General features: G+C 45.5%; 9 protein-coding genes across 9 annotated transcripts; 5 read left to right on the top strand and 4 right to left on the bottom strand.

Annotated features, from left to right (window-relative positions):
* Positions 1 to 2,219: 2,219 nt before the first annotated feature.
* PEX2_108640 (uncharacterized protein) lies at positions 2,220 to 3,056 on the top strand (the record flags this gene model as incomplete). The annotated part of the gene is made up of 1 exon (XM_016748132.1): positions 2,220 to 3,056. One exon carries the CDS (start codon positions 2,220 to 2,222, stop codon positions 3,054 to 3,056), a length of 837 nt encoding a protein of 278 aa, XP_016594974.1.
* Positions 3,057 to 4,352: 1,296 nt separating this feature from the next.
* On the bottom strand, positions 4,353 to 6,979 carry PEX2_108630 (ubiquitin-specific protease UBP14; the record flags this gene model as incomplete). The annotated part of the gene is made up of 5 exons (XM_016748131.1): positions 4,353 to 4,497; positions 4,556 to 6,564; positions 6,624 to 6,764; positions 6,818 to 6,885; positions 6,949 to 6,979. 5 exons carry the CDS (start codon positions 6,977 to 6,979, stop codon positions 4,353 to 4,355), a joined length of 2,394 nt encoding a protein of 797 aa, XP_016594973.1.
* Positions 6,980 to 7,441: 462 nt separating this feature from the next.
* On the top strand, positions 7,442 to 11,673 carry PEX2_108620 (Nucleic acid-binding, OB-fold; the record flags this gene model as incomplete). The annotated part of the gene is made up of 8 exons (XM_016748130.1): positions 7,442 to 7,485; positions 7,549 to 7,700; positions 7,759 to 7,849; positions 7,896 to 8,442; positions 8,494 to 9,392; positions 9,456 to 9,545; positions 10,108 to 11,451; positions 11,517 to 11,673. The coding sequence occupies 8 exons, from the start codon at positions 7,442 to 7,444 to the stop codon at positions 11,671 to 11,673; spliced, it is 3,324 nt and encodes a 1,107-aa protein (XP_016594972.1).
* A 158-nt stretch (positions 11,674 to 11,831) lies between these two features.
* PEX2_108610 (oligosaccharide translocation protein RFT1) lies at positions 11,832 to 13,483 on the bottom strand (the record flags this gene model as incomplete). Its single annotated transcript, XM_016748129.1, has 2 exons — positions 11,832 to 12,675; positions 12,738 to 13,483. The coding sequence occupies 2 exons, from the start codon at positions 13,481 to 13,483 to the stop codon at positions 11,832 to 11,834; spliced, it is 1,590 nt and encodes a 529-aa protein (XP_016594971.1).
* Positions 13,484 to 14,225: 742 nt separating this feature from the next.
* Positions 14,226 to 15,406, bottom strand: PEX2_108600 (OST3/OST6 family protein; the record flags this gene model as incomplete). The annotated part of the gene is made up of 4 exons (XM_016748128.1): positions 14,226 to 14,407; positions 14,489 to 14,844; positions 14,910 to 15,007; positions 15,062 to 15,406. 4 exons carry the CDS (start codon positions 15,404 to 15,406, stop codon positions 14,226 to 14,228), a joined length of 981 nt encoding a protein of 326 aa, XP_016594970.1.
* A 365-nt stretch (positions 15,407 to 15,771) lies between these two features.
* On the top strand, positions 15,772 to 18,849 carry PEX2_108590 (Ribosomal RNA large subunit methyltransferase E; the record flags this gene model as incomplete). The annotated part of the gene is made up of 7 exons (XM_016748127.1): positions 15,772 to 15,804; positions 15,863 to 16,153; positions 16,211 to 17,336; positions 18,007 to 18,033; positions 18,112 to 18,533; positions 18,589 to 18,750; positions 18,805 to 18,849. 7 exons carry the CDS (start codon positions 15,772 to 15,774, stop codon positions 18,847 to 18,849), a joined length of 2,106 nt encoding a protein of 701 aa, XP_016594969.1.
* A 71-nt stretch (positions 18,850 to 18,920) lies between these two features.
* Positions 18,921 to 21,408, bottom strand: PEX2_108580 (putative autophagy ubiquitin-activating enzyme ApgG; the record flags this gene model as incomplete). The annotated part of the gene is made up of 7 exons (XM_016748126.1): positions 18,921 to 19,001; positions 19,052 to 19,414; positions 19,468 to 19,932; positions 19,991 to 20,135; positions 20,204 to 20,906; positions 21,141 to 21,169; positions 21,218 to 21,408. The coding sequence occupies 7 exons, from the start codon at positions 21,406 to 21,408 to the stop codon at positions 18,921 to 18,923; spliced, it is 1,977 nt and encodes a 658-aa protein (XP_016594968.1).
* Positions 21,409 to 22,018: 610 nt separating this feature from the next.
* PEX2_108570 (deoxycytidine monophosphate deaminase) lies at positions 22,019 to 23,478 on the top strand (the record flags this gene model as incomplete). Its single annotated transcript, XM_016748125.1, has 7 exons — positions 22,019 to 22,040; positions 22,115 to 22,457; positions 22,520 to 22,790; positions 22,954 to 23,086; positions 23,184 to 23,239; positions 23,307 to 23,357; positions 23,419 to 23,478. The coding sequence occupies 7 exons, from the start codon at positions 22,019 to 22,021 to the stop codon at positions 23,476 to 23,478; spliced, it is 936 nt and encodes a 311-aa protein (XP_016594967.1).
* A 489-nt stretch (positions 23,479 to 23,967) lies between these two features.
* On the top strand, positions 23,968 to 25,771 carry PEX2_108560 (imidazoleglycerol-phosphate synthase; the record flags this gene model as incomplete). The annotated part of the gene is made up of 3 exons (XM_016748124.1): positions 23,968 to 24,123; positions 24,166 to 25,608; positions 25,682 to 25,771. The coding sequence occupies 3 exons, from the start codon at positions 23,968 to 23,970 to the stop codon at positions 25,769 to 25,771; spliced, it is 1,689 nt and encodes a 562-aa protein (XP_016594966.1).
* Between the last annotated feature and the right edge of the window lie 1,108 nt (positions 25,772 to 26,879).

The raw sequence follows: 26,879 nt of genomic DNA, 5'->3' as shown, positions 1-26,879 counted from the left end.
CCTTATTAGTACTAAAATAGAACTAACTTTATAAGTTTAAGAACTAAACTGATCTAAGAATTAAATCTAAGAAAATATTAAAGACCTATAAGAGACTAGATTAAATCTAAAGATAATTATAGAAAATACCTAATATATAGAAGAAATACTTTAAGCTCTAAAGGCTAAAGTAACTCTTCAATAATAGATTATTATAGCTTAAGAACTTATTAAGTTAAATTAAGAAAAACTTAAAGGCTATAATAGAGATAATACTATATATTAGTCTTAAAATACCTATAATTTATTATTAGAAAGTAAGCTAACTTAAAAAGAAAAAATTAAAAGATATATAAAGAGATTTAAAGAAGACTTTAGGATTAAATAAAGAGAGGATTAGTTAAATAACGTAAAAGCCCTATTTAAAGGAGTACTAAAGAAATATATCTCTAAGATATAAAAAATCCTTACTACTACTAACTATCTCTATACTACTTATAAAAGAAAGTAGATATCTTACAAATAAAAATACTTTAAAAATACTAATAATTAGAATCTATTTAAAGAATAGATAAAAACCTTACTATAAAATTCTTATAATATCATTACTAATATCCTTATTCTTTTCTAATAAGTAGAAATAGACCTGGCAGTGACCCTCCGGGTGGTCCATGACCTTGGACCCTCCGAGGGTCCAGCGACCCGCCAAGACCTAAATTTTGACATAAATATATATAAATCATGGTTTATAAGCATATTATTTCCTAATTAGGATAGGTTATGCATGCATAATTTCCTTGGCGGGTCCAGAATCCGGACTTTGGACCCTCCTTAGCGTCTTGGCGGGTCCAAATGGAGGGTCACTGCCAGGTCTAAGTAGAAATATAAGTATTCTAAGATCTATATATATTTAAAACCTACTTTAAATTATTAGAGAATTACCTATTAGAATAAACTAAAGAGTAAAGGGCTTAAACCTTATTTATAAAGCTTTAAAAACTACTTAGGGATATTATAATTACTACTAATAATAAAATTCTACTAATTATATAAGATAAGATATTAAAACTTATAGTAACCCTTTTCTATATATATTTTATACTTTAAAAGAGAAAGGATTACTTAGTCTAGAATCTAAAAAAGAGAAAAAAAGGAAACTATTATAACCTAATATTAAATTAGTAGTAAACTAATACCTCTATAATAATAAGCTTTCCTTTTCAAGGAGGATATAAAGGATTAAAGGGTTGTAGAAACTAAAAAGGGAAAGGTATATAGTTAGTAAAAAGTTCATAATTAATAATAAACTCTCTACTATACTATTTTCTTCCCCTTTTTTAAAAGGAGTATCCCTAGAGCGACTTAGAACTTATAGAGTATACTAGGTCTCTTTTACTATTAAGGTTTTTAGAGATACTAAAAAGATAGTAAAATAACCTTATATTAGAATTAATAGGGATCTATATCTAAAAGGAAGCTTAATACTCTTATCTTAAACCTTTATTAATAAATTTAATATTATCTTATACCTAAGTATAGATAAATAGTAGTTTAGTATTAATAGTTTTAAACTCTTAAGATCTTATTAGTTTATTAAGGTAATATAGAATATAATAGTTATCGATACTCTTATTAAAATATCTAAAGAAATATAGCTTCTAGATAAAGATAGAGAATATTTATACCTAGATTAATTAAGAATCCCTCTTAAATTAGAAGTATATCTTAATATATTTAACTATAAAAAAGTAAAGACCTTTCTAAAGAATCCGAATAGAATAAGCGGTCGACTAAGGTTATAAAGTACTAAACGGGAACAATTATTAGGAATCAGGTTTTTATAAATAATGGCTTAATTCACTAGGTAAAAACCACAAGAATGGAAAGGAGACTCGGAAGGTATTTATAGGACCGATAATACCGGTCCTTACCGCCTACCTGGTCACCTGGAATGGCGACCAGGACACCGCTATTTTGCACCCACCTAGCGCCGTTAGTCATCAGCTTCCAGCTCCAGGGCTTCGATATTGCTGGCTGTTCAACACTAGACCACTTCTTGATTTACAGCACAATTTTTTCAACTATGCATCTCAGTAAACTCTTCTTGGGTTAAATTGTCCCCACGTTTTGGAAAATCCAACCGGCTATTTCAAGCTACCGAGAGCCCAATTAGGCGTGGGCCGCACGACAGCTGGGGAGGCTCAAGTCAAAGCTCCGGATAGCACTACGCGGCTCATCTCATGGCTTTCTCACTACTACTTACGGCGTTTGAACCGTACGTTGATATCCCATTCAACGTATGGCTCACCATCATCCTCATTCTCACCTATGGGTGTGCTCTTCGAAACCCGGGCCTGCTTTTGCTCATTGTCCTTGGGGTCAGCGCGACTATCTTCGCATTTAACACAACGGCTACTCTTGGCGAAATGACCAAAACTATGTGTGTGCTTCCCCTCGGCCTCGGCTCTGTCCTAACGTTCCTCGTTGCGGATCGGTCTTTGCAGACAAGATTTCTGCCCGCCTTTACGACCTATGTTAATTTTGCGGTGTACGCAAACATTGGCATGATGGTCGGGACTCCCGCAGGCGGCACCCTTCGGGGAATGTGCAGCAAAATCGCTTGCGTTGCCCTCTTCGTTTGGATCGTCCAAAAAGGACACCGCGTTGGATGGAAGACAGTCATAGTTCACGATAACTTGTTCGTGTTCACTGCCGTCAGCAAATCGTGGATATTTGCACACGCATGCTATCGATTCGTTCTCTTGACATTGCCGTGCTTTGGGTCTGGACGCCGGCATCGCCTTCTAGAGTTGTACTCTCTCACTTTAACTTTCGCCCTGTCGTCGACTTCAAAACTTCCATTCGAGTATTTCTTTGGAATGGCCGATACATTGGTTGTTCCGGCGATTGTAGGATGGTCGGCAACTGCAACAACGTTCAATATAATACCGCGCGATACGGTAAACGACGACTTACTCTCGAGTCGTATCGGGACTGGTGCAGATGCATTTTTGAGCGCGGTGGCACTGGCTGTCGCTGCTTTTGCTTGTTTTAAGATAGCTAGCGCGCCGCGATGAGGTTCATGAGGATGATGGACTCATCTACTGATGAATTTGTACAATTTGCTATAGTTTGACACTTTCTCTGGTGGGGCCATTCAGTTAAGATTAGCTGTGCACGACAAAGTGGATTGCTGGATCAGTTTGTGCGTATGGTTGGTCTTTCATTGATTCTTGCTAGATTGTCCAAAGAAAGAGTGAGAGGAATGCTCTTCTTGAAACTTGGCTCTTCTTCCTTGCCACGGCGATGTAGCTTCTGACCACACCTGTTCTGCACCACCAATTGAACATTCTCGCCGCGTACTGAAAGTGACTAATTGACAAGCCATGCTGTTCCACTTCAAATTTCGTTTCCCTCAAGAATCTGGCCAACTGCCTGAACACGTTTTCTAAAAGTCGCGGATCTCAATGCTCTCTCTCTCTCTCTCTCTCGTGCATAGCCAGCCGTGACAAGTCGTGCCCGATACTCTTGAATTGTGACCCAATTCGCAAACGGACTCGGGCCAAGGAAAGCCATCAATTTGAGGTTAATGCATTGCCCCACGGACGGATTCTTCAAGCTCCTTAATGACAAGAAGAGCTCTACATGTTCCAGCACGGGAAAACTGATTGAAAATCTCGAGTCTCACCTCCTCAATCTTTGCCCTGTGCTGCTCTTTTGTGGCAACAACCGAGCTAGGCACCAAGACCTACCTTGAAACGATTCCGAAATTTCGAGACTGGTAGGGGTCAGTTAAGCATCCAAAGACGTTAGCCGATAAAGCACGCGTAACTTGCGAAATAGAAGGTCTCAAATATGTGGAGACTTGTGAGATACCGAGCATACGTTCTAATGGACATTAATTTACACTATTGCACAGGTAATATCCTTAAGTCGGTGAACCTCCAACAAACTCTTCGAAACGCTCGCTTTTACTGTATCGCGATGAGATACTAATGCTCCAAGTCAGCCTCCTCCCAAGCGAACCACCATAGCAAGCCATCGACCTTAGCACTAGTCATCTTGTCAATTTCCTTTTGACTTACGAAAGCCTGAGCAACCGGCAAGCCGTCATGAGCTTGTTGCAACAGTACGAACGAAGCTGCCCGACTCTGAGTGTGAGCAAGGCACTCTCACCCACATGGATTCTACATTAATTGATACAATATTGGGACTGAGAAAACCATAGCATAAGGCCGTCCCAAAAGTACCTATTTAGGATAGAGATTGAACAAAGCAAAGATATCTAATTTATCCACCCCATCACCTGCTAATATCCCAATTGAACAACATAAATGCACCCGGGTTGTACACCCAGGGACTCTAGAACACCACTAGACCCGTGTGAAGAAATAAAGATATGCGGTTTTCTTCATCGCTTCAACATCTTCGAACTTGACAACCTTTTCATCATTGAACATCACCCATGACAGGCCACTTTGACCCGACAATGTTTTGCGAATCACGGCAACATAATGCCTATCATGTGTTAGTCTAACCCAAGGAAATGAGCACGGAGACATATCAAGCCACTCACCCTGCGTGAACAGATGTGCCTTTGTGGCATACAATTGACCTTAATTCATAGCGAGCAGGTAAGCCGGTGAGCCCAACTGAGCCACTATGAGACTGTGCGTTGTGGTCGCCGACACTTGGCTCTTCCTTTTCCACTACATCATCCGGGTGAGTGAAAACCCAATCAAGTGCCCTGTTAACGTCCCCGTCGGTCGCCGCCAATGCTCGCTGGGCACGAGATGCCTCAATACCCATATCTCCTAGTTGGGCAATTTTTGTCGCGTCTTGCTCAGTAGAACCAGAGGTGCCGACTTGATCAAGGGCCAGTGGTTCATCGATGCCTGGATCTTCCATGTGGGCAAACAGCCAATTCATGGCAGTTTCCGGATCCAGGTTACCAGTGGCATGCAGAGCTTTCTCACACCTCACAGCAGGGAACCCCATGCCCATTAGTTGTTCGAGCGCTTCCGGATTCGGGACAAATGCGGTGGATTCTTCAATATCTGGAAGTTGCTCCTCATCTGTATCATGCTCACCAGCAAGGTAGGAGCTGAAATCCAGTGGCTTATCGTCGACCAGCACAGGGATATCCAACTTTGTAGGAACCCAGTTGACGAGCTCAAACCGACGAGCATTGACCACCAATTCCCGAGGCAATGTTTTGAAAGACGACTGTTTCGAAAAGCCATCCTGGCTACCACAAGCAGGGCATGTAAGCTCGACGACCTCTGCCGAAGTAAAGATGTCTAGACACTCTGATAGATTCACGGGTTCGTATTGCCTTCCTGTTTCGTCGGAAGTGGTAGCAGGACGTGCGGGAACAGCAACCGAAATGTTATCTTGCTCATCCACTTTATAGCGGACCTTTTTGCAATGCAAACACTGAAGACGCTGCTCAACCTGGAAGCGAAAGTCCTGTACCGGGTTAATCTGCGGACTGGTGTGTTTCGATAGACTGACAGACTTGAATAGATGAAGAAGGAACTCAAATGCATCTTGCTGTCGCATGGTTGCGAACTCCTCATGACCTTGCCCAATAAGATACTTGAACATTGCTGGTGCTAAACCTTTCTGATGGGCGACTTCTGGGATGTCTGCGGACAACATAACGCGAGAGTCAGGTTGAGAGTACCGGCCTGAGAGTAAACCGTCGGCAAGCTTTCGTAATTGTGTTTCAAGGTCCTGTGCTGGTGCTTGGCAGAGTGGTGGTTCCTCTGACAGCTGATAGTATCGCTCACGAAATCCAGCCACAGAAAATATGCATTGCATGATACTGGAGAGATAGCAGCTGTTTCCAAGATTCGCTAGGCCTGTAAATGCAGGCCCAAAGACTGGAGCCAGCTCCCGGCCATCTTCGGTTGTCATGGAAAATTCCCATTTTAGATTGTGCTCAACCTGCATCTCCATCAGACTCTTCTCTGTCTTCTCACGTCCAGCTAAGTAGATTCCCCAGTGTGCAAGGTGGGTCGCCAGTTCTGGGTCTACTCTCTCTTCGTTGCACTTATAGCAGTAGACGTCAGCGGAACCTTCTGCTGTAATGGAGCCGAGCTTAACAGCCACAGCATGTGATGTTGAGTCTGCATGAGTGAGCCCATGTGAGTTTCCCTTGGTTCCACCGAATTGACTTCGCCCACAACCCTTGTTCCCACATTCTAAACACAGCCACAGGTTCTCGCCCAAATCACACTCTGAGCAATGATTTGAATTTGCAATTTCATTAGCACCGGCCCCAGTTGAGTGTTGCAGGGAATCAGTACCCGTTAGCACGGCTTGCGTTTTGTCCTGTTGAACCAGACAGAGGGTATGCTCGCAAGGGACAAACTCTTGCTCCCAGGCTTTGACCTCTTCTCTTGTTGAGAAAGTCATTGCAGTCATAACACCTTCAATGACAGCAGGAAGCTTGCCACTGGCTTTGTCCACATTGTCATGAGAGCACGAATAGCACACCACTGACGTAGCAATGTCATATCTATCCTCTTCTGTTTCGGCTGCGATGGATAGCTTTGAAATCTTCGGCGGAGGCTCGTCGCGCTATAATTTAGAGGTGAGAATCATTGGTCACAAGTTCAGTAAGTGTTTGGAGGCTGTACCTGCACTTGTTTGGGGGTCCTTCGGATGTTCAAAGCCAATGAATGGCCAAATCTCTTGTAATGAAGTAGGGCGTGATCTCTATTTCCAGCACATCCACCATTGAAGCAATGGAGACAGACATTTAGACCAGCAACATCGTCCTTGCAAGGTCAGAGTCAGTAGAGTAGTATAGGGACCAAGGTGGCTGGCATACAATAGAATCAAAGCACTGAGTGCAATCTTCTCGATAGACAGCCTGGGAGGATACTGGTGGATTCAGATCTATAAAGGAGTGTTCTCCATTAGCTCAATTTACCCTCTGATAATCAAGGTGATGTCACAAACCCGTAGCACCAGTATGGACACAAGAGGCCATATCCAGAGAGGATATCTCGGGGATTCAACGAAGTGCCAACAAAGACTTCTTGGCTTCTGACAGAGACTTCAGAAGACGTGACAGTATCCCATTGAAATCAAAGATGGACAAAAGAGAGAATATCAGATACCGCAGATCAAGCCAAAGCTACGATGCGTGGGGTTGCTCCTCACCGCCTGCACGTGCTGTTATCAATGTTGTCCTGAGGCACAAAGTCATGTGGGGGGGGCGGTTGTGCCACTTAACGCGTTATTTTTCTCAACACGCGTCCCAACCTTTGTCCTACTACTCTGCAACTTGATCTGGACTTGCTTTGTCAATTTCAGTCTTCTTTGCTTCTCTGCTTCTACTTCTACTTCCTCTTCTTGTTTCCTCGATCCATCCCTTCATACCATCCTCTTCAGTCTTTTTCCAATACTTCTTTCTAAACTGTCAATAACTGAAATTTGAACTCATCATATCATGGCTTCTGAGGCAGCATCCCAAGTCACTATTGGGGCTCTAAGGTTTGTATTTACTTGATACAAATGTCCTGTATGGCATTATAGATGTTAACCGCGTGTTAACAGTGCCATCTTTGATGAAACCAAACCCCAAGTACGAGAGCCGATTGTTCAATGCGTTCAGATCAAGGCATTGCCAGCTCAGCCGAACCAACCAGAACGTTACCGAGCTGTTTTCAGTGATATTGCAAACTATGTTCAAACCATGCTTGCTACTCGTATGTGGTGTCCTTTCGGTACTCTTTATAACTCATTAAGCTTACTGGCTGCTTTAAGAAGCTAACTCGGTGGTGACCGATGGATCTCTCCGGAAGGGTTCTTTCGTGCGACTCAAGTCATTTCAATCAAACTCTGTCAAGGGAAAGAAGTATGTGAGGGAATTCTATCAATTTTGATTGTGCTAACTATTATAGAATTCTCATCATCTTGGACCTTGAAGTTTTAAAGGAACTGGGCGAGGCCGAAAAAATCGGTGAACCTAAACCACTTGAAGTCAAAGCCGAGGAAGAAGAAGTGAGTCAACCGACAACAATATCCAGCAATGGGTTTTACGGCTCCAAGATGGAGGGCGCGCAGGCTCAGCCAAATAGCCGAGTTCAGCCAATGCCTGTCCCTATGTCTACTTCCTCCGCCCATGCCACAATCTTTCCGATTGAGGCCATCTCCCCGTATTCCAACAAATGGACGATAAAAGCGCGATGCACGAGCAAGTCCAGCATCAAAACATGGCATAACAAGAATGGTGAGGGTAAATTGTTCAGTGTGAATTTGCTGGACGACAGTGGTGAAATTCGTGCAACTGGTTTCAATGATCAGTGTGACATGCTCTATGAACTCTTCCAGGAGGGCAGTGTTTATTACATTTCGAGTCCATGTCGGGTCCAAATTGCCAAGAAACAGTTCACAAATCTTAACAACGATTATGAACTCACATTTGAGAGAGATACCATCGTTGAGAAGGTGATATTTCTTTCTTTATATACCAAATGCGTCGCTCACATTTTATGATAGGCCGAGGAGCAAAATGATGTCCCTCAGATTCGATTCAACTTCACCACCGTTGCTGATTTGCAGACTGTTGAAAAAGACACGACCACTGATGTCATTGCCGTCCTGAAGGATGTTGGGGAGACATCCCAGATTACATCAAAAAGCACCGGCAAACCCTATGACAAACGTGAGCTTACGCTGGTCGATAACACAGGATTTTCTGTCCGCTTGACAATCTGGGGTGCATCTGCAAACAATTTTAGTGTGGCACCCGAGTCTGTTATTGCTTTCAAGGGAGTCAAGGTTTCTGACTTTGGCGGAAGAAGTCTGAGTCTTCTGAGTTCGGGCTCAATGACTGTCGACCCTGACATTGGGGAGGCCCACCGACTCAGAGGTTGGTATGACGCTCAAGGAAGGTCGGAGAACTTCACATCCCATGCTTCATTGTCAAATGCGACCAACTCCACGGGCAAAACGGATCGGTTCAAAACTGTCGCGCAAATTCGCGAGGAGCAGCTTGGCATGTCTGAAACTCCGGATTATTTCTCCCTGAAAGCCACTGTGATCTATATCAAGCAGGATTCCACCTGGTGCTACCCTGCCTGCCTTTCTGAGAACTGCAACAAGAAGGTAACAGAACTTGATCCAGGACAGTGGCGGTGCGAAATGTGTGACAAGACCCACCCCAAGCCAGAGTACCGCTTCATCATGCCTATTAGTGTCAGCGACCATACTGGCCAGCTTTGGCTCAGCTGTTTTGACGACACTGGAAGAAACATCATGGGCATGTCTGCCGATGAACTAATGCAACTTCGCGAAGACGATCCAAGTGCTTTTGGTGAAGTCTTCCAGGGAGCCAATTGCCAAACTTGGAGCTTCAGGTGCCGAGCCAAGATAGACAATTTCGGCGACCAGCAGCGGTAAGAATCATGGAATAGCAATAATTCCAAGGATGTGAACATCATGCTAATTATTCCATCTAGTGTGAGATATCAGGTCTCATCCTCCCAGGCAATCAATTACTCGGATGAAGCCTCTCGCCTTGCCGATATCATTGACTCCTACAGTATTGAGTAAGTACAGGCAAAACGAGGAAATATTTTTGTCCAGCTTTGTGCTAGCTTTACTACTTCTACATACACTCAGGGCTTTTCACCAATGTTTTCATGTATACTTTTATGTTGCTCGAGCTGCGCCATAATCATCCACTTATGGCTTCTTACCTTGACATTTTTTTCTCGCCTATCCAATACTTAAAAAAAAAACTTAACTAGTAATTTTTCCTCATCATCCTCTTATTTATGAGAAATTTGCAATCTGCAATCTGGGTTATCACTCCACACCTAGGCCGAGCATCACTACAGGGGTTCTAGAATGAGAATACTACATGCACATGCTGTTCTCCATAACTAGTTAATTATGTACTCGGTAGGTACGGAGTACGGAGTAGTGAGAATATAGTTACAAGGCGGTAAGCCAACGAAGGCGGAAATTAATGGCAATACACTATCGCTTTTTCTTTTTCGTTCTTTTTTTTCTTTCTGTTTTTCTGCTGGAACAATCCAGGCAGAGAATTCACTCTCGTGTTTCTCTTTATCTTTGATTCCAATAATCTTTTTTACATCCTCTTTCTAGAATACTCGTCATGGGTAAGCGAAGCCATCTCGAGCCAACGGAGCAGCGACCGAAGAAAAAGTCCAAGTCCGAGAAGCCCGCAAAAGCTTCTAAAGATAAGCAGGAAAATGGAGATGAGAAGACTACATCTTACTCTGATGCGTCTGCTCTATCCAAGATCCCTCAATCAGACATTGATAGTTTCTTGACTGAGAACGTGATTAAAATCTCTGATCCTTCCTCACCTGACGCCTCCCAATTCCGCCCAATCCTTTCGTTTGATCACCTACCTGAATGTGATGCTGGTCTATACGCTCAATTGAAGTCTTTCCCTGCGCCAACGCCGATTCAGTCCACTACCTGGCCGCTTCTTTTTGCTGGCCGTGATGTGATTGGTATCGCGGAGACTGGAAGTGGAAAGACCCTGGGTTTTGGGTTGCCGTGTCTGAAGAAATTGATTGACGGCAAGTCAAGCAAGCCTTGTCAACCCAAGGCAGTGATTATTTCACCAACGCGAGAGCTTGCAATGCAGATTTATGACCAGCTTGTTAAATTCGGCGGCACTGAGAAGACTCAAGTGACATGCATTTACGGTGGTGTGGGCAAAGATGAACAGCGTCGGGCTCTTCAAAAGGCCGCCATTGTGGTTGCCACCCCTGGCCGTCTCAAGGATCTCCAAAATGACGGTTCGATTGACCTTGGAAAGGTCACCTATCTCGTCTTGGATGAGGCAGATCGCATGCTTGACAAAGGATTTGAGCAGGATATCAAGGACATTGTCAAGCCAATGCCCGTCTCCAGGAGACAGACTGTCATGTTTACGGCAACATGGCCCCGGTCAGTTCGAGATCTCGCAGCAACCTTTATGAAGACACCGGTAACTGTTACCATTGGCGGAGACCCATCTGCGGATCCCCGAGCCAACACAAGGATCAAGCAAGTCATCGAGGTTGTTGATGGTCGGGACAAGGAGGGCCGACTCGTGCAACTGCTCACCAAATCCCAGCGTGGTCATCAATCGCCCGAGAAAGTCCTGGTCTTCTGCCTCTACAAGAAGGAGGCTATGCGCATTGAGAATCTCATCAGAAACAAGGGATTCGCTGTCGCCGGTATTCACGGTGATTTGAACCAATCAGATAGATTCCGAAATCTTGATGCTTTCAAGAACGGCAATGCTACCGTTCTTGTTGCAACCGATGTGGCGGCGCGTGGCCTTGATATCCCGAACGTGAAACTGGTGATTAATGTTACTTTCCCTCTTACCGTTGAGGACTACGTGCACCGGATTGGAAGAACTGGACGTGCTGGGGCTGAGGGTCTTGCCATCACCATGTTTACTGAAACTGACAAGGGACTATCCGGCGGGTATGTTACTCATAATTCTAATATCCTTGACCAAAGATCTTCAGGACAATGCTAATTGTGAATAGATTGATCAATGTTCTCAAGGCAGCTAAGCAAGATGTGCCAGAGGCGCTGTTGAAATTTGGCACAACAGTCAAGAAGAAGCAGCATGATGTTTACGGTGCCTTTTACAAGGACGTTGATATGGACAAGACAGCCACAAAAATCACATTTGACGATTAATTGGGTTCATTGCGACTTGGTACCTTTGCTGGAGGATCTGGAGGATAACATGTGACGAAGCCTTGTCAATTGACCCATCAAATATTCCCTTTCTATATAGACTCTATTATGTTTTTATTAGGCGTTAGGAACAAATCAACACCAGATCAGCGCAGTACTCACATGAGGAGAGCATAGCTGCCACTTAAGGCGCATGCTTTGATAAATCCCAATTCCAGGCCAAATCCGCCCAAGAACAAACTCGCCAGAGCACACAGAATGAAGCTGGCAGGTCGAATTGCCACTTCACTCGTGTGCAGGCTACATCCATTTCGATGGAGGTACGATTTGATAAAACTGTAACTCCAAATGGTTCGAACCACCATATTCACAATGTTGGCCAGCACCAATCCATACGCACCCAAGTTCCCTACTTCTAGGAACATATAGGCGGCCAAGGCATAACAGGTGGAAAAGGCACCCATCCATGCCGTCTGCTTCCGTATCTGTTGCGAATTTGCTGCAGATGACACGAACGCTTCGGTGATCCCATTGAATGCCAAAAATGGGATATAGTAGCAATAGACGGAGAGCAGGTCCCCAATTTTGGGGGAAGCCCATTGACGGCCTCCCAGGATATGTAGCAACTGAGGAACCATCATTGGGCCCAACGGAAATATCAAGATTGACATCAACTGGTACGAGCGTAGAATATCTACAAGGTGATCTTTGGCAGTGCGGATATGGATATTCTTTGGTTTCCCATCCTCATCGCGGCTCAATAGGGCTGAGAATAAGTTCCGGCTGCTCTCCTCCAGCGGCTGGAAGATGATCCGCGCAATGAGCCCGCCATAGTTTGACGCAAGAGAATATATGCCCTGATCTTCTAACCCTGAAAGGGCTGCGAGCATCATAGTGTCGCCCTGCGTGAGAAGATGCTTCACCAAAGATTGGAAAAAGACATTCGCAGCAAGCGACGTTAATTGGCGTGAGAACCGTCCCAGAAAGTAGTTTGAGGGGTCCCTGTAAATGGTTACCGTGTCGTTCTTCGTGCTATGGCTTGGATGAGATAAGGTCAATCTTACCTGGATTGTATACGTGTCAATAAGAAAGAGAACCGGGTTGTGTTGGTTCTCCTGAGTAGGGCCAGCGAGTAGCCACCGATGAGTGCCAGCGAGTAACTGAGGTGACCAAGAGCAAATGGTAGCACACCGAGGTCATAGTTGACTTGAGAAGCATATATAAAGGCAGAGGATGTCACCGCACTTCTCAAAAATGCCGCGGGCATTTCAACAGCAGCGCGTTTCTCGTAAAGCATCTGTTGTTGCACTATCGAGAAAAAGGGCTCGATGCTGAGTTCCATGAGAGATGCAGCCCCGATCAAGATGACACTGTGGTAGAAGAAGGCGGTCTCTGATGCTTCCTCTGGGACAAAACACTGGTAAAGCATAGTGAACAGAAGACTGGCAGGAATCCCAATGGCAAGGCTCAGGTAAGACACGTTCACTACTGCTTGAGATGCTACAGATTGCGAATCCGTCGCTGCAGAATCTGCTTCAAGGGAACTTTTTGGGTTGTCAGGCGAAGATAGAATAGGCTGCCTTTGAATGGCCATCCGAATACTTTCCCTTGAGAAATACAGGATCGAAACCTGAAAGAGCTCCAGTTGTGCTGCTATTCCCAGCACGACCGGTGAAAGGGTGCGCAGAATCAATTGGTTCGAGGCAAACGTAAAGACCCTGGATGCTAACTGAATCAAAATCAAAAAGCTTGTGCCCGTGGCTGATGACGCCAGAATATTGCCCATACGGACATCGTCAGGTTTTGCCATGTCCGTGATTGAACCCAGCTATGACAGTGCAATTGAGTGTGCTCAAATTAAGGAAGTCAGCAAGACTTCAAAACCGACCTGGGGGAGTGTAGGGGTTCATATGGTCATATGGGAAGGGGCTGTTAAGGAAAAGGATGCGAACACCCAGGTGGGGCCTACTATAGGGCCTACGGGCCTGACCTTTTTTTTTGTTTAGGCTTTTAAGGGATGGAAGATATTTGGCAGGTGAAATGAAGAAAGGAAAAGAAAGGAAAAGAAACACTATCTTCAGCTGATGAAATACCTATAAGAAGGCATATTATATATCTACAATCTATGTAAATCTATATAAATCTACTTGGAAATTCCACTTGGTCCTTCCTGGGGCCCCGGGGATACTTGCTTACGTGTAGCCCCCAAAGTCCCCTGAAATCCCTGAGGTCTCAACCTCAGGTTACCTCTTAGGGCCAGGTATGGTTAAATATGCCTAAATGCTAAGTGTGAAATTTCTTCTAAGAGAACCCTTTGTGATGTCTTTAGTATGCAAAATTTTCATGGTAAAGGAAAAGAGGCACTATGGGTCAAAATCCGCAAAGCACCGTACTTCCGCCAAGTGGTCCTGATCCATCTCAACTTCTGTTTGTCATATAAAGGAAGCCCCGAAGAGATCTAGCCACTGGGATATCAATGATCGTCTATAGATCAATATGTTTCCAGGCGTTGCCATCTTGAGAGCTGTTGGTCAAGTAGATTCTTGAATGCTCTAGAACGGAGGCAGATAGAATGGATATCCACCATTCTTGGTTTTGAAGACACTGAGAAGGAAGCTGTATGTTGCAAAAAGAACAGTTGCCCAGATCAAGACAGCCAGCTGTTGACCCTTGACATCTTCCATCCGGGGAACCTTCAGTGCGAGTGCAATCGTAGCGAAGGAGAGAACAGCGTCTGTGCGAGCAAAATGTTAACCTAAGAACTTTGACATAGAAACGATGCTCAGTATGAATGAGGCTCATAATCATCACTTACAGATGGCAGCCACAATTTGAGTCTCCATCCCGAACTGGTTCTGGAATCCACCGGCAAAATAGCTAATACCACCTTTGCCATCACCAGCAACATATGGAACCTTGCGGATGTGGTTGAACATTTGACCACTTGTGAACAGAAGAATAGCGATAAGGCTGATTGCAGCCCAAAGGTTTCGGTTCTGGATAATTGGCAGCAGGTAGGGAGAAAGGACCGCAATCGCAGTCACAACTGCCATCAGGATTGTGATCGCAGATACAATCCGCATGTAGTTGATGGGTCGAACTAGTTGAGGCTTAGGGCCTTCAGGCAACTGACGTCCAATCCAAGAGTAGACCTGGTCGGCTGAGATCGGGCTGTTTGGGATTGATGTGTTAGTGAGATAGGGGCTGGGCGCAAAAGCTTTGGTAGAGAAACATACCCAGTGAAATCAAACCGGAGGGGATTCCCTTCAACCTTGGCAAAGGGACCGATGGTAGGAGGGAAGACAAGGAGTACGGGTGCAGTTTGAAGCATGAGCTGCTCGGATTAGTCGAATGTCATACAGCTCGGTCTGGAGTAAAGATGCCCTACCTTTTGGAAAACAGCCTTGCCATTATCAAAGTCCAGTGTTCCAAAGACTACCTTGAGGTCATCAGGCTTGGTGCCCTTAGTCCAGCTTCGGGCGATCAGGTTCCATTCTGATTCGAAGTCGCGGCATAGGAGGCAGCCAAAGCGAGGATCCGTGGCAGTCAGGATAACCACAGCATAGTAATCTCGAGGCGTAGAGGTGAGGTCTTCATATGTTGCACTGTCTAGATCAACAGGCCCCGAACGAGACAAGGATTGATATCTTGCAAACTTGTCCGGTGTTGAACTCGCAGACAGAACACCGGACACGACCGAGAAAAGGAGGAAAATGGCTGTCCAGAGCTTCATTTTGGCATGACAAGGAGCTGGACAGCTTGAAATAGGTTAGTTATAAAGTGCAATTGATTGAAAAACTATCAATCGGTTGCAATTGAAGATGTTAGAACACGTTGAGTGATAAAGTCCAGGTGTCCACTATCAACGTAATCGGGCATATCGGCTTACTTAATATATCCCGGGCCCCGACGCCAAAACACCGGCGCGTCTTCCTTTTTGATGATTTGGATATCATATTTTGAAAGCATTGGATATAACACCACATATCTTTACATACGTATTTCTTTTGCTCTGTGCAGAAATTCTTCAATTTATAGGCTTTTCCGTTCTATTTTCTTATTTCGAAGGGCTCCTGTCTTTTTCCGGACACTGTCGTCATGGCAATGGCCCAAGAAGCATGCGCCTTAGATGTATGTGGCTTCCCTGGATTGATGGAGATATGCTCAAAATGCTAATTTAGTCATGCAGTTTGAAATGTCCATGAGGACTATGCATCTAGAGAAGGAGTATGAGAAGACTCTTTCGGATTCCGCTCGCCTTCTGGATGGCGAGAGGGATCGCGTACGACGCATGGAGCTCTTGCTCTCGAAATTCGAGAATGAAGCTCTCCGATCGCAGCTAGAGGAAGCAAATGGGCATCTTTTGGGATTCACGAGTGCTGATTCAGAGGCATGTGCTCAACTGCAGGAGGCTTGCCAGGAAATTGATCATTTGGAGCTTCAAGCACAGGCATCCTCGAGCGAGATTAACCGACTCAAAGTAAGTCTCAACTCAACCAGGGACTGGATGTATAATCCGTTATGTTGACAGCAACAGGAAGAACTCTCGGCCCAGAAAAATAATTTGACCAGTTACAATACTGTTCTTGCAGAGAAACTTCATCTCTCTAGAAATTTTTCAACGCTACAGTCAGAGCTTGAGCAGCTCAGAGCGCAAAACGCATCATATCAAGCCATCATTTCCGAGAAACATGAGATGGAACGGCAAATAAGCTCTCTAGAGCTTCAACTTGACAATGAAAAACATGCCCATGAACGTACTCAGGCCAAGGGATCACAGCAAATGACAGAGATTACCCAGCTTTCTGCTCGAGTTGAAGAGTTGCGGAATGAACTAGCGGGAAAATTGCGAGCCAAACAGCAGCAGGAACGGGACAACCACAATCAGAACTCAGCATGGGCTAATCAGCGGGCGACGTTTGAAGGAAAGATTGATTCACTCAAACAACAATTGCGGTCAACCAAGGACAAGCTCCAGGAAGCCCAGGTTGAAATACAGCAGCGACGAAGCCTCAAATCACACGCAGTAAATGAATCTGAATCCAGTTCTCGAACAGTCCCGCTTCAGCGACCTGGCCCGAGTGGCCATGCTGGCGTGACGATTGCGACTCCCGGGGCTGTTCGTGTCCAAGAGAAATTAAAGAGGGATTCAGCTGTGCCTGGAGATAAGTCGGCGTTCTCCATCACTCCATTCTTGAACCGCACAGGGGCACCTTCGGATTCGCCAATGAGCTCAGTCGGAGACGAAGACGATATTCTTGGAGATACCGACACTCCTCATGGACTACTTAGCAAGCCGAGCACTTTTGGGGAACCAAGGCGTATCGGTTCTGCTCTCCGGCGCCAACTATCTCCAACAGAAGACCGCCTTCCAATCACAAAATCCACTAAATCAAGGGCACGTGATGGGGCAATGCCTATGTCAGCACCAGAAAACGAGGTCAAGAAACCAACGTATCGCTTAGATCGCAGGGTGCCACCCACTGAGACCGATGAATTACATGAGCAGTTTGAGCATGAACATGCCAAGCCGAAAAAACGCAAACTTGGAGGCCAGCGGGATCGGAGTTTGTTTGAGGAGGAGGATGAAGAAGAGGCTCACCCGACCAAGAAATTTGGGCGAAAACTTGCAATAGGAAATGGTCGGGCTTCAGCGTTGGGGAGTAAACCACAATCTAGTACCGGCCTACCACGGGTGCTAGGGCTTGGGGCAGCACCCATGGGATTCTCTCCCTTGAAAAAAGACCGCAGACGATTTTAATGGACACAAATCAGAAGATCCGGCATATTATTTTGATCGGCACACAGACTTTAAGCGGTTTTAATATGTACAATATAACCATGTAGTTAGTTAACTATGGATGCGATACGAGCCGTCCGCCTTGAGGATTCGGCGGTCCTATCAGTTTTGCCGGCAGAAAATAAAAAGCTTCTCCATGCTCCCAGGAGTCCAATTATTTCCCCTGATATCAATCAATTCGCGTTATGTTTACTTTGCATTCAATTCGATTTTGGCGGAATGCCTGTCATCAGCAGGCAATTGGTCAAGCAAGGCATGCATCATCTAAGCGCTGGCAAGCTCGGCAACAAAAGGATCAGTTCACCAGAGAGGCAGCTGTCCAAGGGCTGAAAAGCCGTGCTGCCTTCAAATTGTTGCAGGTAATCCAGCACCGATATTACTCCATTTCCCTGGATCGATCTGACATACTGGTTGGTACCTATGGCTAGATCGATGAGAAATATCGAATCTTCAAGGCTGGGCAGACAGTGGTTGACTTGGTATGCTAGTCGTTCCACCTGAACTCGGATCATTGCTTAATTTGCTGCAATTAGGGCTATGCTCCGGGGTCGTGGTCTCAGGTATGTCGACCATTTCTCATTTACCTTTGACTTATCCCCTCCCCCTTTACTGTCAAACGGGCCGTAATTAACTGCCAGAGAAGGTTGCTGCAAGCCGTACCCAACCGCATGGCCGAGTCCTCGGTGTCGATATCATTCCAGCCCAACCACCGAAAGGAGTGTCTACAATCCAAGGCAATTTCCTCGCACCCGAAATTCAAACATACATCCGTGACTTTCTCCGCAGTCCAGACAGAGGCAGGCCGCGCCAACCCGGCTTTCTGAACGATTCTAGTGTCAGTCTATTAGAACCGAATCCGGATATCGAACGCACTCCCAAGGCCGAGAAGACGAATATGAGGGGCGATAAGATACTTGAAAGAACGGTAGATGTGGTTCTCAGCGATATGTCTGCTCCCTGGCACCAGACCTCCGGTTTCTGGAAACGAAGTCTAAGTGCTCCTTATAATAGGATGATGAACACCAGCGGCGTCAGTTTCAGAGATCATGCTGGAAGCATGGTATGAATTCTTGTTACTAAATTAATAAGTGTGAAAACCTTCTGACTTTACGCAGGATCTTTGCCATGCGGCTTTGCGCTTCAGTTCGGATGTTTTGAAGGCAGGTGGTCATTTCGTCTGCAAATTCTACCAAGGCGCCGAAGACAAAGAGCTGGAGCAGCAGCTGAAGGAATTATTCAAAAAGGTTCACCGTCTGAAACCCGAGTCATCTCGCAGTGTACGATCTGCCTTGTCCAATTTATACATACTCGTCGACTAAAGCAATTGGCAGGAATCAAAGGAGGCCTTTTTCGTTGGCTTGGAACGAAAATCGTGAAACCAAAGCTATTTCGGGCTTACATGTCGGCAGATCACACGGTAGCCGAAGAGCCGAACCATGCTATTTGTCTAAAGGATCTCAATGTCCTCATTATCAGATGCCTCGTCCCAGTCAATATCGGCTAGTGCTGCTTCCGCCTTCTCGTGAACCTTCCTATATGTCAGTTTGGGATTGAGTTGTTTTATATGCACTTACTGACCTCTTTTAGTCCACTTAATTCTTCGACATAGCCATGTTCATTCAAGGCTCTTCGCACAAAGTCCCAACCCTGGTCGCGGTATGCACTGACAACTTTATCTGAGCATGCACTGCAGCTCGGATAACTTTTGCCAGTGACAGACAAGTTCTCGAAATTGGAGAGGAATCCTCGTATTTGATGGGGCACAATGCCCAAGGGATGACTATCACGCTCGGTATTGCGGGCTATGGGGGCCGGTGCGGCAGCACCTTGGGGGTGCTGGAGGAGTGACACGAAAAGCTCCACCAAAAGTGCAGAGGCTATAGGAGCCACTCCAGGGCGGGTCACTGTACACTGCTGGTCGAGAGTTTGATCTTTGATAGACTATCTCGAAGTCAGTATTGTACAAAGCAGGTCTCTCCTTTTGATAATCTTACGTTAGCTGGTGCTACCACATCGTTGCAAAAATAGCACCCAAGCTCGGCTGGATTTTCATCCTCCGTGATACCATGCCGCATTACCACGAAGGAATCAAACCCTAGGGCTGCATTCATCACGATTTTCCCTGCCGCCTTCCCCATCACCGTGGGCAGCCATCGTGATTCTCGGGTATCCATAAGGAGGAAGATAGCATCATGCTCGTCGATCAGTGTTTTGAGGCGATCAAAATCGGCCCTTGTCACCCCTTCGTCCACAATAGGATGACCTGCCATGGGCACCGAGAGCGCATGACCTGTCGTCTCTACTCCCGGGTAAATTTGGGTTAGGGCTTCGGATGCCCGATGTGCTTTTCGGACACCGCCGTTCAAGCAATCTTCAAAATTGAAAAGTGGCTGCCGAACAGGGTTAGAAAAAGAAACGGTTCCGTTGTCAACGAAGGTGATCTTCTTCACGCCCCAGCCCTGTATAGATGATAATTAGAAAAATTCTTTTGGAGCACGGAAGTCGACATCTACATACCAGCAGATTCCGGGAGACGTAGCTACCTAATGTACCAGCTCCTAGCAAGAGACATGTCGTGTGCTTAATTTTCTCAAGATCGAGCGTGGGGCTGATCCGCCATTTGATAAGTTTGAGGTTAAGATCGACCGACTGATCTGCTAATCTTTAGGGAAAAAAATTAGCTTCCTTGATCAGATCTTCGGGTTGGATACCTCCAAATAAACGCCATACCTTTTGGGATCCATGTACTCTGTAAGATTGACAATTCTTCCGGCCAATTTCCCAGTTGAGTTACGTTCCCAGCCAGTCACCTTTGGCAGCGGCAACGACCCTTGACTTTGCAGTGATTTCGGGGTCTGCGCCTCTTGTTTTGAACCTGACTCCAGCTGAATTACTGTACTGCGCCCCTGATCACGCTTCGCGTGCACGTCGCGATAGCGTATCAATTGTACTCGTTCGATGCCCCATCGCTGCTTGATCAAAACGAGCAGGTTTCGTAACATCCACCCTGGAGCCTGTTCATAATTGGATGGGTCCGAGAAACAGAAATAGCGGTCTTCAGCAGCGACATTCTTGAAAAACCCATTTTCATATTCGGAAAGTGATGCTATCTGCCAGTTGCTATTTGATGAATCGTCTGGTTCGGCATTCTCTATCTCGGAATCGCTTGATGATGCGTTATCGGAATGCTGTTTGGCTTTTCGAGCCAAAAAAAACCCTCGTTGTCGATGATCCACAATATATGACCATGTTTGTACCGCTTCCACTAAGGCAGTGCTCTCATGTGATGATAAGTGTGTTCCCTTCAAATTGTCAATATCAAGATCCTGGTGTGGCTGGGATAGTTGATCTGTTGATCGCACGGGGACCCATTGAGGATCTGAATGAATTGCTGGGAAAGCAAACCAGTAGTGAAACTTGTATTTTTTGAGGTCTGCAAAAGATACAATCACAAAATTGCAAAGTAAGGAGGGGCATGAAAGTATTGTTCCGTCGTGGATGGCATCCCATATCTTAGTATATTCATTAGTATATATATTTATATGTATCTCTCTTTCTCCGAGGCAACTGGTTATGGTTATTCTTACCATTTGTCCAGCTTGATGGAGTAGCTGGGATCTGTCCATATTTCGGTATTCCTCAATGGTATTGACATTCTTAATCATACCCTCTGCTCTGTAATAGCCAGCTGGGGCCCTGGGTTGGTTAGCAGGGCTTCTAGAAACAGTTCGGTTCATATCTTACTCGCTGCCGGCGAGCGCGTTTCCATGAATTTGGATTCGACATGACGCAGCCTCTGGATCAGAAGGACGGATCTCATATAATCCTAGAACGGGCCGGGCGGAGTCATCTAGCTTGTCATGGTTGATCTTATGGGAAGCTAGTGAAGTATAGAAAGGTAATTCGATGTCGGAGGCAAATGGTGTATACTGCATCTTGAAGGAACGGGGGAGAAGATAAAGAGAAGAAGAAACAGTGAGTGATACAGACTTGGAAGGTTGGAAAGAGGAAGAGAGAAAGGTGTAAAAGGAGGTGAAAGGGGTCTGATGTCACGAGAGAGGGGCTTATCGATAATATCCATTCTCGGAAGGTTCCAAGGTTGCCTTCTTTACTTTCCTTTTTCTGGATTTTAGAAACATACATATAGATATATGTATATGGATTATATATATATCTATATTATACGTATTATCCTCGTACATTGGTAAGTCTTGGATCACCAGGCTATAATCACCCATATCTCGTGAGAGTAACAGCTGACTTGTGCTAAACACGGGATCTACACAAACATATCCATGGATATATATTCATATAGGGTATGTAAATATACTCTATACATTAACTAAGGTACAGAATATGATGGATACATAGGACATAATACACAATACATACTATTTCTTCAGCCCAACCTTGAAATTCCAACATTCCCTATTAGGCCGATAAGATCAGGCCGATAAGATCGCGTCGCGACTTTCACTTTGCTCTCTGCCCCACTGCTTCTTTTCCTTTCCTCTTTTCCACTCTACAAGTATTCAACACCTGAAAATGCTCATCGGCTTATGTGGAGGTTAGCAGATAATTGTCGCAAATCAATCCTTCACTCTCACACCGGATGAACTAACGAAGATATACGTCAAAAAGGCATTTGCGCTGGCAAACATGCGATTGCCGAGTATCTGATCCAGCAAGGGTTTCAACTTCTTGAACTCGCTAGCAAACCCCAATCCCATATCACCGAGTCGGGAGATGATCTGCGACTCCAAGCGTCGGAAATCAGAAAGAAAGAGGACCCTAAGTCGTCAGAACTTACATTTCAAGATGCCGACTCTTTACTCGACTTTGCGACAAAAAGATGGCAAGAACGCTGGGTTACCACAGACATTTCAGATGCAACTACCCTAGATCGATTCCTATTGCGCCCCTTCTTCCTCCTCGTGAGTGTCGATGCACCAGTTAGCCTCCGATGGAAACGATTTGCCGACAGGTTCGTGATGATGCATGCGACGGAAGCCCGAGAGCTGACTGTTTTACTTTTATAAAAAAAAGGTGTTGGAGAAGACAACTGGATCCGCCTGAGCTTGAAAAGTTCGTAATGTGGAACGACCATAATCTTTACGATAAGGATATTGGACGTGTATACTTGACCGACAAAGCTCAATTGCGCCTATTCAACTCCTCGTCGTCCCTCGAAGAGCTACACTCGGCTTTGCAGACCCTCGACCTGGCAGACGAACAACGGTTGAGGCCAAACTGGGACCAGTACTTCATGCAGTTGGCATCTCTTGCCGCTCAAAGAAGCAACTGCATGAAAAGAAGAGTGGGATGTGTGCTCGTTCGAGAGAGTCGTGTCATCAGCACAGGATATAATGGCACACCACGGCATCTCCAGAACTGCAACCAAGGTGGATGTACGATGCAGGCCAGAACTGAATAACCCCATTGGCCCTATTGTTCATTTGGCTCACCATAAATTATTATAGGTCCACGGTGCAATCGCGGAGATGGAGGAGGAGTCGGTCTGTCAACCTGTCTTTGCCTTCATGCCGAAGAAAATGCATTACTGGAAGCAGGCCGCGAGAGGATTCGAGAGGGGGCGATCCTCTATTGTGATACGTAAGTCTACTTCATTCTTCACTGAACCATGTCAAAGACCAAAAAAATCTCACTATGGATTGCAGATGCCCTTGCCTGACATGCACTGTCAAAATAGCCCAAGTTGGAATTTCGGAGGTCGTTTATTCTCAAGGGTACAACATGGATAACGACGTAAGTCAATGCTTGTCCGTTTCAAGGGGTTTAATTAACCTAATTAATTTAATTCGAATATATACAGAGTGCAGCTATCTTACAAGAAGCAGGCGTCCGGCTACGGCAATTCCACCCGGTAGCTAATCTTCCTCTTACACTCTGACCCTTTTCATACATAACTGACCATAAACCTACAGCCTACAAATGGCCTCATCTACCTCCAGGCACCCGAGAGACCCACAAGCGAGGACCAATAACCTACAATATGATAGTGAAGAGAAATATGCACCTGCATTAGTAAAGATCTGCACCATGGGGCTATGTCAAAGTTATTGTATAAAGTAACTCATCCAGATAACATTGCAATCAAAGAGTTTCTTGATGGAAGCTAAATATCCTAAGGCTATTATAAAGAAAACAATTCGAGGGTTATGTACGGAGTAGTATGCACATTCGATGTGTGACTCACAGGTACTTACGAAGTACAAAAAGGACTTAGATTCCGTAGTAACTATACGTGTTAATCAGGTACCGCAATGTACCTTTTTTTCCTCCGCATTTTGTCTGGCAGAAAAAAAGAAAGTATGACTCAGCGTGCGAATTTTGGCGGGGTCCTCAAGGGAAACCCCCGATGGTCTTTATAGCTAGATTCTTTATTGTGTTGGTAGCTCAACCTCGACAGTCCAACACCTTGCCCGCTTCCAGCTGTGATCACCGTTGTGATTTTGGCCTAAACCCCTACAACCATGCCTACCGTCCACTTGCTAGACTACGTTGCGGGAAACATCCGTTCCTTGGTTAATGCGATTAACCAAGTCGGATATGATGTGGAATGGGTTAAATCCCCAGAGGATGTGAAGAATGCTGATGTTAGCCAAATGCCCCGAACCAACTTCACCGTGGTTGGCTCACGATCGTGCCGTTGCTAACAACAGCGATTCTAGAAACTGATACTCCCTGGCGTTGGCCATTTTGGCCATTGTCTCTCTCAACTGGACAAAGGAGGATTTTTGGAGCCCATCCGACAGCACATCGAAGCGGGGAAGCCTTTTATGGGGATCTGTGTTGGTCTGCAAGCCCTTTTCCAGGGCTCAGAGGAGGACAACGACGTTCCAGGGCTTGGCGTGATTCCTATGCGCATTCAAAAATTCGACGACACATCGAAGAGTGTACCGCACATTGGATGGAATTCTGCAATCAACACTGGATCCGATGGGACAAAACATGAAAGCTTTTATGGTCTGAGGCCGACCAGCAAGTATTATTACGTCCACTCCTATGCGGCCCCCTACAACCCGGGTGTATTGGAAAGTGACGGCTGGTCTGTGGCTACAGCCAAATATGGCGAAGAAGAATTCATCGGTGCTATCAGTCGGGGTAACATTTTTGGCGCCCAATTTCACCCGGAGAAGAGTGGCGTGGCTGGGCTAAGGGCCATACGTGCATTCTTGAACGGCGATCAATTCCAGTCGCTCCCACAGGACCTGATCACCGGCAAAGAAAATGGGCTCACTCGTCGCGTTATTGCTTGCCTTGATGTTCGGACAAACGACTCTGGTGACCTGGTTGTCACCAAGGGTGACCAATATGATGTCCGAGAGAAGAGTGGAGCAGACGCCGGCGGCAGCGTTCGTAACCTCGGCAAGCCTGTTGACATGGCTAAGAAATATTACGAGCAAGGAGCAGATGAAGTGACCTTTTTGAACATCACATCCTTCCGAAACTGCCCCATTGCTGATACGCCTATGCTTGAAATCCTGCGACGAACATCGGAGACGGTCTTTGTGCCTTTGACCATTGGTGGAGGAATCAAAGACACCGTCGACACTGATGGTACCCGGGTCCCTGCTCTGGACGTGGCAACGATGTATTTCAAATCTGGAGCCGATAAAGTCAGCGTTGGCTCTGATTCTGTCTTTGCCGCTGAGGACTATATTCACGCCGGTAAGAAGTTGAGTGGCCAAACCGCAATTGAGACGATATCAAAGGCCTACGGAAAGCAGGCTGTTGTGGTGAGCGTCGACCCCAAGCGGGTATATGTGGATAAGCCAGAAGACACCCACCACCACACAATCAAGACCCAATTCCCCAATTCAAATGGGCAAACTTTCTGCTGGTACCAGTGCACTGTCAAAGGTGGCAGAGAAACTCGCGATATCGATGTGCGACAACTTGTGCAGGCCGTTGAGGCCATGGGAGCTGGTGAAATTCTTCTGAATTGCATTGATAAAGATGGAAGCAACAGTGGATTTGATCTGGAATTGATCAGAGATGTCAAAGCTTCGATCAAAATTCCAGTCATCGCTTCAAGTGGGGCTGGCGTACCTGCCCACTTTGCAGAGGTCTTCAACAAAACCACCACTGATGCAGCATTGGGAGCAGGAATGGTAAGTTTGTATTCTTCCAATTATATATGTTTTTTTTCCTCCTCTCACAACAGAGTTTCTGACCATGTCCCAGTTCCACCGAGGTGAATATACCGTGACTCAAGTGAAAGATCACCTTCAAACTGAGGGGTTCTTGGTCCGCCAATTTGAGGCTGAGATCTAAAGATTCGGCTGCGTCAAAGGTATGATATTTTCACATGGGCATCTTTTGCAATTTTTATGTTTTTATACGAGAATAGAGAATAGAGACCACGAGGGCCGAGCCCATCAACCAAGATACTGTACAGTTCAAATGAAGCACATAAAAGAAAACAGTTCAATATAGATAATGGATTCAATGACCTGAATAGCTGAAGGCCTTCAGCAGCTCGGGGAATAGTAGGCAGCAAGGTAATGATGATTAAACAGTTGAGATACCTCTTCGTTTCATATAAATGTATAGTTATTGGTGGGGTCTAGAAGGTCACGTGGCAATGTTAACCATTGATCAAAAGCGGTCTGAAAAGCGGTGGAAAGTAGGCTCAAATCATCTGACTTTTCCTCACTCGCCACTTCACCTTCTCCTCTCCTCAGTCACTACCTGCGGTGCTACGAACAAGTTCCAACCTCACCATCCCCGCGCGCCCATTATCTCTCCTAACTTCTCTCTTACGCTAAATTGCTAAACTTCGGTCCACTATTTCACTCTTTCATGTTACTGTGTCTTACCGTGACAAATCACATCACCTAACAACTGCGACACCTCGGTCTCGGTCATTTGACAGTCAAATTGCTCATTCCTAATAGGTCTCTCTATAACTTGGATTCGGCGTCTGCAAGGATCTCTAGACAGGTCCGATCACACAGGTCAGGGTGCTAGGGTGGCTCTGCGAATCACTTGAAGGACGGGGCAGACCATCAAATCTCTCTTGAATACACCTTTTTTTTTTATTCAGCGCCAGTGTTCGTTTGATCATCGTATTCATCAATCCTTTGATCTCCATTTGTATGCAGTGACCTGAACACTCACCATTCAGCATTCAAAAAGATTCATTCACACATTCCATTGTCTCAGTGGTCTACTGATCCCTGCTTTCTTTTTTTTAAAAAAATATCTCGTGCTTTCTCTGTGATTTGAACAGATAACATCTGTTCCCCGACCCTTTTTTGTTGTTGTTGTTGTGACTGGTGATACACCATTCTCACTTCATCTCGCGACTTTCTCTTTGCTCTCTATTATCACCTATTGCTCACTGTACACGGCGGCGGTGCCCCTAAATCTGGGTCTTAAT

Source organism: Penicillium expansum (assembly GCF_000769745.1).
Source record: "Penicillium expansum strain MD-8 chromosome Unknown contig370, whole genome shotgun sequence".
Taxonomy (NCBI): domain Eukaryota; kingdom Fungi; phylum Ascomycota; class Eurotiomycetes; order Eurotiales; family Aspergillaceae; genus Penicillium; species Penicillium expansum.
This window is presented reverse-complemented; position numbering and strand designations above follow the sequence as displayed.